Source organism: Camarhynchus parvulus, chromosome 19 (genome assembly GCF_901933205.1).
Source record: "Camarhynchus parvulus chromosome 19, STF_HiC, whole genome shotgun sequence".
Classification (NCBI taxonomy): domain Eukaryota; kingdom Metazoa; phylum Chordata; class Aves; order Passeriformes; family Thraupidae; genus Camarhynchus; species Camarhynchus parvulus.
Window position 1 is genome coordinate 7821533 of NC_044589.1, and position 11787 is coordinate 7833319.

General features: G+C 51.7%; 2 protein-coding genes across 2 annotated transcripts; one reads left to right on the forward strand and one right to left on the reverse strand.

The window, feature by feature from the left end:
* The first annotated feature begins 214 nt into the window (after positions 1 to 214).
* Positions 215 to 10472, forward strand: P2RX5 (purinergic receptor P2X 5). The gene is given in 13 exon segments (XM_030962629.1): positions 215 to 361; positions 2997 to 3147; positions 3506 to 3577; positions 4501 to 4576; positions 4948 to 5044; positions 5410 to 5490; positions 5955 to 6054; positions 6056 to 6094; positions 6660 to 6796; positions 7060 to 7153; positions 7651 to 7716; positions 8053 to 8135; positions 8513 to 10472. Coding segments are annotated over 13 exon segments (1209 nt in total). The 5' UTR covers positions 215 to 224; the 3' UTR covers positions 8589 to 10472.
* A 469-nt stretch (positions 10473 to 10941) lies between these two features.
* On the reverse strand, positions 10942 to 11760 carry EMC6 (ER membrane protein complex subunit 6). The gene is made up of 2 exons (XM_030962600.1): positions 11592 to 11760; positions 10942 to 11495 (listed from the first exon to the last, which is right to left on the reverse strand). The coding sequence occupies exon 2, from the start codon at positions 11451 to 11453 to the stop codon at positions 11121 to 11123; it is 333 nt and encodes a 110-aa protein (XP_030818460.1). The 5' UTR covers positions 11454 to 11495; positions 11592 to 11760; the 3' UTR covers positions 10942 to 11120.
* Between the last annotated feature and the right edge of the window lie 27 nt (positions 11761 to 11787).

Genomic DNA, 11787 nt, shown 5'->3' on the forward strand with positions numbered 1-11787 from the left:
ACCTGGAGAGGGACAGGGGCTATCCCGAGGGATGAATCAGCTGGAAAGCAGCTCAGGAAGGATGTGACAGTGCAGCTGCTGCTCCTGACTGAGCTGCTGCCGGAGAGCAGCTGAGGGAGGAGGAAGAGGAGGAGGAGAGCAGGGCTGCTGTCTCAGGTTTCCATGCACTGCACGTGTGGGTGGTGCGAGCTGAGCCTGCTCCAGGCACCGAGCGAGCCGGGAGCATGGGGCAGGTGGCTTGGAAGGCTTTATTTCTGTCTCTCTTCGATTATAAAACCGAGAAATACGTCATTGCCAAGAACAAGAAGGTTGGGGTCCTCTACCGAGTGGTGCAGCTCTCCATCCTGGCTTACCTGGTGGGGTAAGAATCACCCTCTGCTTCATGTTTTGCTGTGATGAAGGTGGATTTTGCTGTGATAAGGATGGGTTTTGCTGTGATAAAGATAAATTAGGGCACTCTGCACACAGTGACAGCCTGATTTCAATGCAGTTCATCAGACAGGGTTATACAGCTGCATTTTGTAGTGTCTGATAGGTTATGTCTGATTTTTCACCTGCTAGGGATGGCTAGATTCAGCTCTACCCTTCAGATTAAGGTTGGGTTAAAAATAGACCCAGCGTCTATGGCTTTGTACTGCATTATTTATGCCTTTATTTCTATATTTTGTGGGAATGGTGCCAAACCCTGCTGTGTTACTCCTCAGGACAAATGAGCTTTATCAGCCCTGGTGCTGAGCCTTGGGGCACACCTGTGTTCTCTGCACAGCACCAGGGACCTGCTCAGGTGCAGACGGGAGGGAAAGGCAGAAAATGGGGGATTTCTGAGCTGGAGTGGGGAGGGAAAAGCAGAAAATGGGGGATTTCTGAGCTGGAGTGGGCTGCAGCAGCCAGGCTGTGGGGGCTGAGGCAGCAGCAATGTCAGCTGCTCTGCATTCATTTCAGAGCAGGGCACTGGCTCAGGAACAGCCTGGGAAAGGCCCAGTTCTGCAGCACACTGGGCACACTGGTGTGTGACCAGTCCCTGCAGGCCCAGACCTGGAATTATCCAGCCTGTGCTGTTGATCCTTGAGTTTCTGAGGCTTTTTAGACTGTGACACCCAACTGTCCCCTCACTGTCTGTGCTCGTGGTCCCTTCACCTTTCCCACACCTCGTGTTTCCACCGATTAAATATAGCAGAGTCATTTTTAGGTGCTGGGCGTATTTATAGAAAGCTGTGCAGTCCCAGAGGCCGCTCCAGGGAGCAGAGCAGCTCCTCAGCACTCTGGCACGGGCTGGCTGGAGGAGGAATCCTGTGCAGAGCATTGCTGAGGGCTGAGAGAGATGCAGCATGGACAGGGCAGGGTTCTGTTCCTCCTCTGGCATCTGTGGCCTCCTGCAAACCCCTGGCACTGTCGCTGATGGTCCCTGCAGTGCCTGGGGCTTACAGGAACACGTCCCTGTTCACAGGCTGGCTTGGGGTGGGGATCATGTCAAACCCTTCTGGACTATTTCTGGGATGCAGCTGCCATTGATTCATTGATTCACTGCAGAAAATGCAAGGATCTGCTTTTGAGCCCTCCTGGGAGAGGAAATCGGTGTTCTTGGGAAAAGGGGAGAGGAGGAAACTTCCCAGGGTGGGTGTGAAAAACAGGGTTGACTCTCCTGTGAAAGTGTAAAAGTTTAATAACGGACAATAGGAGACAAAGCCAATAAAGCAATTGGTTTAACAGCCAGGTGCCTCTTGGCGTTCCACCAAGAGCACCCTGGCCGTTTCAGAACCAACCTTTATGTACCATTTCTATTGCATCAGCCTGTTGCATGTTAACAAACAATTAGGCATATTGACACTTTCCCCCAAACCAGTTAACATGTTCCAAGAATTGTTTAGCAGGGCTCATCCTCAGGGCTGCCTTTTCAGAGCATCTGTATTCCTTGGTTGTGGTTTTATCATTCTTATCATTACCTCCAGTTTGGGCTTTGGTCCGTATTTTCTGTTGATGGTAAGTGCTGACAGTTGGCATATCAATAGCAGGGGTCTTCTTGTGTTCATGGAATATTATCCCAACACAAAAATACTTCTATCAGCTATTTCACTACTTGAACAGAAATATAAACTATATCTTTATAGCAAAGTTACTTTGACATTATACATTTAGCACCCATTTTAATATTTGTGAAATGCCAGTATTCTAGTGTGTGTTTATAACAGTGGGGAGTGTTCATGTGCACGTTTGCCACACGTGGCAGGTGAAGGGCTGGGTGCCCCCAGTGCTGCTCAGCCCCCGTGGGCAGGAGAGCCCGAAAAGGGGAGCTGTGCCACAGATTCAGCCTCTCTCCCTCTCCCGACCTGCCCCAGCACCCTCAGCTTCTTCAAGGGCGACTTATTGTCCTGACAGGTGATTTTAGCAGTGTTGTGGGGGAGCTGGAAGCGTTTCATTTGAGCCAGAGGTTTTCACCCAGGGAAATGGAACTCCTGCTGCTTCCAGAGGAGAGGAGAGAGCAAAGCCTTTCCCTGGATGGCTTAGCAAGGCAGCAGCTCTCCCAGGGGGCAGCCAGGCTGTTCCCATCACCCTGGCTCACAAAGGAGCTGGATCCAGTGGAAACATCCCCTGCAGGTTCCTGCCAGCTCAGCTGCAGGGGTTTTCTCTCCCAGCCCGGTGTGCTGCTGGCTGGCAGCTCGGTGTCTGTGTGCTGAAGTGAGAGTTCTGCACTTGTGAACCTGCAAAAGCCTCTCTTGTTTTTCATCTCAAGAAAGACACAGCCCTGCTCTTCTTTTCCCTTTCTGGGGTTGCTGAGTGTAGCGCAGATGGGAGGCTTTGGTTTCTTACCTCATGACCTGTTGTTACACACTCCTCCACTGTTGGCAAGCACAGCTCGTGTCCTGGAGTTTATCCTTTATCAGCAGTAGCAGTTGCAGAGGGTTTGGTGTCATTGGCATGTTTTGATTTGACCTCGGTGTGAATTTCTCTGTCTGACTCATTCCCTGACTGCCCCTAACGCTGCTGTGTTCACACAGGTGGGTGTTTGTGGTCAAGAAAGGCTACCAGGACACAGACACGTCCCTCCAGAGCTCTGTCATCACCAAGCTGAAAGGGGTGGCCTTCACCAACACCTCGGAGCTGGGGGAGAGGATTTGGGATGTTGCAGACTATGTCATCCCTCCCCAGGTTGGCATCACCCCCTGTGGGTGCTGAAGGGATCTATCCAGGTCTTCCCTGTGAATTAGCAGGAGCTGGGATACAGGAAAGTGATGCTGGAAGGGGTTTTCTGCTGTGAGTTTTTTATTGGAGATGCTGGGGGTGCTCTGCCTCCCCCCAGGACCGTGGGCTGGCTCTCATGGTTGTGTGTGCACGCAGAGAGTGAGGGAATTCATCCAAACAAATATCCACACAAAGGGTGATGTTGTGTCTCAGCCTGAAAAGCCGTGGGGAGAGGGGGCTGCTCTCTTCTGAAGAGAGCTTCATGCTTCTTATTTACAAGTACTTTGAGAGTAAACCAAGTTTTCTGACTCTTTGTTTATTGCAGGGTGAAAGTGTCTTCTTTGTCATGACAAATCTGATTGTGACCCCAAACCAGAGACAAGCCACGTGTGCTGAGGTAGGAAGAACTGAGCCCCTTGACCCCCAGACCCCTGCAAAACCGGGGCTAAGAGCTGGCAGAGGACACTTCTGGAGACACAAAGAAAGGAAGGATGAAAGACAAGTATTTTTTCCTGTAGTGTAAAAGCTAATCTGGGAAATTACTGTAAACCTGGGAGGCTCAGCTGTCTTAACTTCCAGAGGCATTGATCATGCAGAGACTTCCTGACTTAGGGTGGTGTTGAATTTCTGCCTGAGCTGGAGATTGCTCAGGGTTAGAAAAGGCCCTGGGAAAACAAATTTGATGTGACTCTGGGTAGTTATGGGGAGAGGAGACTTTTTAAGAGCCCCATCCTGGAAAGTGCTGAACATTCAGGCTCTGGTTACCTCCCAGACATGGGGTGGCTGCTCAGCACCTTCTAGAACATGCCAAAGGTATGAGGTGCTTGTGGAATATCCTCTGTGGAGATGTTTGGAGTGGGCTGGAGCCTGGGGAGGGGGTGTGTGGCTGTGCAGGGAGTGCTGTGCATGGAGCAGATGGATTTTTGTCCATGGAGTAGATGGATTTTCCATGTCACACCGGGAGCACAGCTGGCTTGGTCAGGGCACTGCTGTCCTCTGGTGGCCAGGACAGGGGCACATTGGGCCAGAGAACTTTGTGGCTTAGGCCCAGGGTAGGGTTATCTTACAGCAAAGTGGGCTCCTGCCTGGTTTTGGTGAATACTGATGTTGGTTGTTCCAGTCTGCCCCTCTCCAGACTGAGCAGAACCCAAAACTGGGAGGGTGTGGCTGAGTGCTGGTGCTCCTGGTGCTGGGATATGTGTGCATGACCCCCAGTTACCACTTCAGCTGTGTGGTTTTAGTGCTCACACAGAACCCACCCCACTTTCTGTGTCTCTGGTGTCCTGTCACACTGTCACTTGTGTCCTTTCCCCTCTGCAGAGTGCCAGCATTCCCGATGCCCTGTGTGACAGGGACACGGACTGCCTGGAAGGGGAAGCAGTGGTGGCTGGCAATGGTAAGGGACATGTCCCTGTCTGAGCTGTGTCTGGTGTCCTTCAGAGCCCTCAGCCTGGGTATATCCTCAGATCTCTGATTGCAGAGAGCACCAAGGCCTTTTCTTTTGTTTCCCCTCTCCTTTTCCCCCTTTCCTTTCTCCCCTTTCCCCTTTCCTCTCTTTTATTGAGATCCCTGCCTTGCTCACAGCTCTGTGGTGCCTGGGCCAGGGAACCCCAGGCTGCTCAGAGGCACAACAAGAGGGTGTTTGTTCCAGCTGAGAGGCCCTTTCACAGCAGGGAGGAGAGGGAAAATCCTGAATTCTCACATGCCCTGCAGGCAAGGAGAGGAGGTGCCTGCTGCTGTGACCTTTTCTGTGCTGTCTGCTCACAGGGGTTAAGACTGGCCGTTGTTTGAAAGACAGGGGCAGCACCAGAGGGACTTGTGAGATACTGGCCTGGTGCCCAGTGGAGAAAAGATCCAAGCCCAAGTACGTGTCTGCATTCCAAGCTTGAGTTGCTTGGCTTGTGTGTCACCCAGGGCAGTTCCTGTGTCCCCTCTGCTTGGGTTCTTGCTGGAATGTTGGCTGCTCAGTGCAGGAGGGGGCTCTGCAAGGCTCCCCCTGGCAGGACTGGCTCTCTGCTCCCCCTGCTTCTCTCCCTGGCTGTTCCCAGCTCTGGGGGTGTCCCCTGGACCTGCATGCTCCTCACCAACCCCTTGCTGGCACTGTGGGGGAAGTGGCACAGCTGGCCTGGTGCCATCCAACCTACTGGATAAAGCTGCTTCTAAAATGGCAATTAAAGATTTCACATGTGGGCAAGGGACAAAGACAGAGAACAAACCCTTCTCTTGCAGGAAACCACTTCTGGGCAGTGCAGAAAACTTCACTGTTTACATCAAGAATTCCATTCGATTCCCCAAGTTTAAGTTCTCCAAGTAAGTGCCACAGCTTCCTGAGCTGCTCCTGCTCAATAGATATTCCCCCTCCTCCAGAAAAATAAAGTGCCTGGTCAAGGCTGGCAAAAAATACAAATTTAAAAAAATATTTGTTTGCTTTTGCAGCTTCAATGTGAACAAACCAAAGCAGTGTAGAAATGTTCTGGCTCTGGTCCTGGGCTCAGATAGGCATTTCTAGAATCCTATTGTTTTTCCTTGAGAAAAACAGATCACCCTGGAGCAGTCTGGCAATCTGTTCTGTGTGAGTCCTTTCTTGAGTCCAGATTGAGCTGGCCAGGAGGTCATTTTTGGGGGACAGACTGCTTTCCCCAGGCCAGCAGCAGAGACACCCTCAGGGTGCACAGAGGGTATTGGAGAAGCCTGTTGTCTCTGCAGTCCTGCTGCAGGCTCTGAAGGCAAGGACAGAGGGAGCCAAGGTGGATTTCCCTGTTTCCTACGTGCAGGATGAACGTGCTGGCCACTGACAACGAGTCCTACCTGAAGAGCTGCCGGTACAGCCAGGAGCATCCCTACTGCCCCATCTTCGTGCTGGGCAACATCGTTCCGCTGGGCTGGGGGCGACTTCCTGGAAATGGCCTCGCAGGTAGGAGTGCCCTGGGGCTCGTGGGTGTTCCCAGCTGGCTCACTGGGAGCCTGTGAACAGTCACTGCCCAGGGAGCTGCCTCCTGCGCTGCACTGCAGAGGTGCTGGTGCTTAAAATCAAGCTGGTCCCATTTATCCTGTCCCCAGGGAATGGGGGTCCTCTAAAACTGCTGGTTGTGTCACTTATCTTCTATTCAAGGCTGCTTCTATTCAAACTGCTGCTCTGCCAGCAGGGATTCTTTGTTTAATTTCAACATTACTACAGTGTTGGTTTAAACCCAGAACTCTGGAAATCCATCCATGCATAAAAGATCATCTTCCCCACTGAAGCGTGGAATGGAATGAAATCAGTGTCCTGGGAGGAGAAACCTCAGGGAGAAGTGGGGTTGTAGAGTAATAATGGGATTAATGTCACCCACCTGAACTCAGGAGTGTGTGCCCCCCTGTTTGACCAGAAGTGCAGCTGCTTCTTGTCCCTGGGGAAAGCCTGCCCAAGGGTCTGACAAAGTTGAAGACACTTTAACTGAACTAAGCTTAAACAACTCACCCTGTCTCTCTCTTTTAAGGGTGGTGTGATAGGAATTCAGATTGAATGGAACTGTGATCTTGATAAAGCCCCTTCTGAATGTAATCCTCAATATTCTTTTAGCCGGCTGGATAACAAGTCTGCAGAAACCTCCATCTCTTCTGGGTACAACTTCAGGTGGGTACAGAAGAGGCCACAATGCAGAATCACAGCTGGGCTGGGCTGCTTGGGCTTGCAGGTGCTGGAGGTTGGCAGTGGAGTGGCAGCAGCCTGTGCCAGGCACTGCTGCAGCCGAGCACAGAGCGCTGCAGAGAAGGGAGGGAGGTAGGGAGTGCTCCTGGCAGGCTAAAGCTGGCTTTGATAAGGGAACAGATCTCTTTGAAGGAATGAAAGGCTTCAGAGGGGCAGGTGGAATTAAATCCAGCATTGCTATATTGCAGGTTTGCCAAGTATTACCGGGATGCTGAGGGGGTCGACTACCGGACACTCATTAAAGCCTACGGAATCCGCTTCGATGTGATGGTGAATGGCAAGGTGAGGGCAGGCCAGGATGTGCCGGAGCCTGCAGAGAAAGGAAGTGGGGGGAGGCAGCTCTGAGATGAGGACAGCCTGTCTGGCTTGTTGTAGGAAAGGGCTTTTCCCATCCATCCATGTGGAACCAATCCCCATGTAAGAGAGATCACCTGCAGTGCAGCTGAGCCTGCACCTCCTCTACTTAAAACCAGGCTCGTGTAAAGCCCAACAGAAATAAATGTGCCTCAGAGACTTGTTTTCCATGTACAAGCACTGCAGAGAGAAAAGAAGCCTAATCCAGGGATGATGCAAGCTCAGAAATGCAGCCAGGGACAGTCAGACCTAAGACACACAGACCTTCAGCCTCCAAGATTGCTCACTGCAAATCCCCCGTGGTTGTGCCCGGGAACAAAACACACCCAGGGGCAGCAGCAGCTTCCCCAGGGCAGTACCACACCCTTGGGTTTGTTTTGTGGGTTGTTCTCTCAGTGGTGACTTCATGACCTTTGTTCTTCCAGGCAGGAAAATTTAGCATCATTCCCACCATTATCAATATCAGCTCGGGGCTGGCACTCATGGGAGCTGTAAGTGAATGTTTTGTCTTAAAGTAACCCCAGGGGACCCAAATTCCAAATGGGATGAAAATGGGATGGGGGGTTTAAACCTTCTCCAGCAGAATCTTTACTACTGGGATTACTCAGCCAGTTGTGTGTCTGTGTCCTATCTTAAAAGCATTTGTTAATAAACCTGGTAGTCTAAACACCCACACAGGCTGTATATTATATGTACATTCCCTGGAAAATGCATGGAGGCAAACTCAGTTTCTACAAGTTAGCCTTTCATTAATGTTCATTTCTAATGAAATCAGAACACTTCCTCTTCTGCTTCAAAGATAAAACACAAGCTCTTTCCTTTTGCAGGGAGCTTTCTTTTGTGACCTGGTGCTGATATATCTGATCAAGAAGAGTAACTTTTATCGAGGCAAAAAGTATGAGGAAGTCAAGTAAGTGAGCCTGGCTTTGTGTTAAAAATCATGGCTTTTTGTTAAGAGAGATAGAAATAGGAGGCGATACAGGAGCACAGTTCCAGGGAAATATATTCTTCCAAATGATTTTGGCCAAGTTATTGGCTTCCTCTGTAATTCCTTGCTGCAGTGAGCTGGAGAGCACAGGCAGCTGCTGTGTCATGGTTGGGCTGGCAATGGCCTCGTGCTGTTGGTCCCTAATGACTGAGGGTGGAATTGGGGCAGCTCCAAGAGCCTTGTGAAACTGAGATGTGGAGGGGCCTTTGGGTAAGGTGAGACAGGCCTGGCTGGGAACCTTTTTTGCCTCCTGAAACAATCCCAGGCTGCTCATCCTGTCCCTGTGCCTGTTTCCCCAGGTCCAGCTCCAGGAAGTCCCTGTCGAGCCCAACGCTGAATGGGAATCAGAGCCCAGAGCAGCTCGATGGGCTCTAGGCACAGCAGAGGCTCTGCCAGCTCCAGGAAATCCACACAGGTGTGGCACCACACCAGCACTGGGAGGTGGACATAGCCCAGATCAGGCCTGCTATGATCAGGATTCCCAGAAGAAAAACACCTTCTCTAAAGACTGCCTTTCTTCCCTGGGATTTCTCTGGGATCCTGAGCTTGCAACGTGTGTCATCACTATGGATTTATAAAAGGATTTTTATAAAAGGACAAAGAAGGCACCAAATGAATGTTTTTATATCCACTGATAGATATATCTGTACTTATGCCAATAGCCAGCGTTGTCCCGTGGCTGTGCTTTGCATCCATGTGGAGAAAAGCTGTGATGGGAACACTTTGGGAAGGGCTGAAGCTGAAACCCAACCGTGGCAGCCACCGCCTCCAGCTCCTGCCTGGGTGATGATGTGCCATCAGGTGTGAAGCAGCAGGACTGCTCTGCTCAGGAAATGCAGGGAAATGTGGCACTGGAGCAGCTCCTGGGGCTGGGGAAAGGGCTGTGATCCTGCAGGGCCTGAGGCAGGGGGGACAGTCACTCTTGTGGGGGCGAATGCACTGAGCAGCAACGTGGAGCACCTGCACAGCTTCTGCCTCCTGCCTCCAGTGCCTGCTTTCGTTTGCTGGGGACTGTCCTCACTCCACCACTGCCTGATTTCTCGTGCTGGACAGGTCTGGATGGGCACTCAGTGCCTCTGTTTCTCACAGCACCCCAGGCTGTGCTGCAGACTGAGAGGGGCAGCTCTGCCAGGGCCACAGGCTGGGCCAGCCTCCTCCAAATACACCAACAGCAGAGAAGTTAGAACATATCTGCCTGCTCCTGCAACACCAGTGACCTCCAGGAAACACAAGTGCTTGTCTGTCAGCAAAATCAGTTTCCCTGCAGCCCATTTTGTCCATTTATCTCATGTGAGGATGTAACCAATCTCAGGAAAGGGCTTAAGGAATATTATCGTGTTCTGTACATGCTGCCTCATCACCACAGACTGGGAGCTGTCCTGATGAAGATTAAATGTTTCTGTGCATGCTTTGAATACCAAAAGTTAAAGGGCTCCTGCTGCAGCATCTGAGAGTTGCATCAGGGAGCTGCTGCCATCGAGTGTCTGCACAAATGGCACCAGCAGCTGCAGCCACCTCTGCTTCAGCTTCTTTAAGGTTGTTACTCTGAGGTACAGGTTCATCCTAAATTAAAATTCACTTCTGTTAGTGGCAATCTCTGAACCCAGTCACTGACAGCAAACCCCACCCAGTCTAGTTTCCCCTCCTCTGCTTCTGTGTAGTGAGCCAAAATTGGGGCTAGAAAATAGAATTAAACACTGGAGTTCATTTAGGATAAGCTGTGTACCTTTGGTGCTCTGATCTCACCCAAAACCTTCTCTCCATGTCAGGAGTCTCTCCTCAAGGCAAACAAGAGTCACCACACGGGGAACTGCACAAGAGTTCCCACCAGGCTTTTGACTGTCAGGGTTTAAATGGAGTTGAGTAATTTCTAGATGGTGAAACACAGAGTGAACCCCCTCTGTGTGACATCAGGGCCTGGCACAACTCCTGGCAAGCAAGCAGCTCCTCCTGACGTGCAAAGCTGACTGTGCTCTGCTGAAACCATTGTTTTAACATGCCAAAACATCCTCCTGTGAGAGGACCAAAGCTATTTCCTGAATCTAAGTCTCCAGGCCTCCCAGATCCCCTAGAATGTTTCCTTTCTTTAGGCTGTGTAACACAACTCCTACAACCCCTGCTGTTAATAAAACATAACCAGATTCCTTCCCAGGAGCTTGTTTCTTGACTTTGACTATTTTTTTTCTCCTTGTGTTTCATGTTCAGCAATAAAATGTGTCACTTTAGGCCAGTGCTCCCTGGGAGTGTTCTGTAAGTGTTTTTTCAGGTCACACCACCTGGTGTGGTGATAGTGATGGGAGCAAATCGATGAATCACTTATTTCTGCAGGAACAGGGCTACAGGAAAGGCATTACCTGGATGGTGGGTGATGGATTTATCCCCTTTTGTGGCTTTTCTGGAGACCAGTGACAAGCACCTGTGACAGTGTCATTTACTGATGGCAGTAAGGGAAGAGAACATTTGCATGTATGTTTCTAAACCCAACCTTTACATCCACTTGATTATTTTCTTGTGTCAGTGGAATTATTTTAAAATAATTTCATTATTTCATTACTGCTTCAACATTTGTGTGTAGGGACAGGCAGTACATCCAGAGGGGATTGTAACTGGTGTGTGTATCCAAACCAAAAAGGATACACGGGACTATCAATCAAACCCCACAGCTATGCCTGTTTTTAGGATGGAAATTATCCTTTAAAAAGAAAACAAATACAGGAGGCATCCAAACGGTGCTTCACATTCAGTTTAATTAGAACAGTGCTACTGATTAATTCGTACTTGGACATAATTTACCAACAGCATTAACGACACGAGCCATGGACAACAGTTTGGAAAGTGAGCTGGCCTATTGTGTAGTGACTTTTGGCAACAGTCCTGCAGCTCCGGTAGCGGCGAGCATTCCGTGCATCAGTACACGTGAACCATTCCGTACAGGAAAGTCCAGAACAGGACGTAGGTGAAGAGCCCTCCCACGAGCCCCCCCGTGAACAGCGGCCTCCGCGACTTGAAGTACTTGTTCCACCGCCGCCCGGCCTTCAGCACCAGCAGCACGGACAGGAGGACGGAGGCCAGGAAGTAGAAGATGAAGCCGTGCAGGCCGGTGAGGCCGAGGATCCCGGCCGTGGCGCCCGACAGGGCGGACACCGAGGTGCGGCAATAGTCCAGGATGGCCGCGTTGCCCCGCACCGCCGCCTCGCTGATGAACTGCGGCCCCTCGCGCTTGGCCACCACAGCGGCCATGGCTCCGCGCCGGGCTCGGGCACCTCCTCGCTCGCACCGACACTGAGGTGAAACAAACGCGCTGTATGAGCCCGCCCTCCCTCAGGCCGCCGGGAGAGGCCCGCAGGCCCTCCCGCCCGTCCTCCCCTCCCTCCATACCTCTCATTCACGGCGGCGCGCAGCCCCGCCGCTCCGTCAGGCCTCGCAGCGCGCCGAGGGACCCCGCACAGCGCCCGTCACCGCGGGCCGCCCGCCGGGCCCAGCCCGCCCCGACCGCGCCGCCGCCACCGCCCGGGCGCCATCTTGGCCAGCGGGCCGACGGGACGCGGCCGCGCGGCGCGCCGTGGGCGGGGCG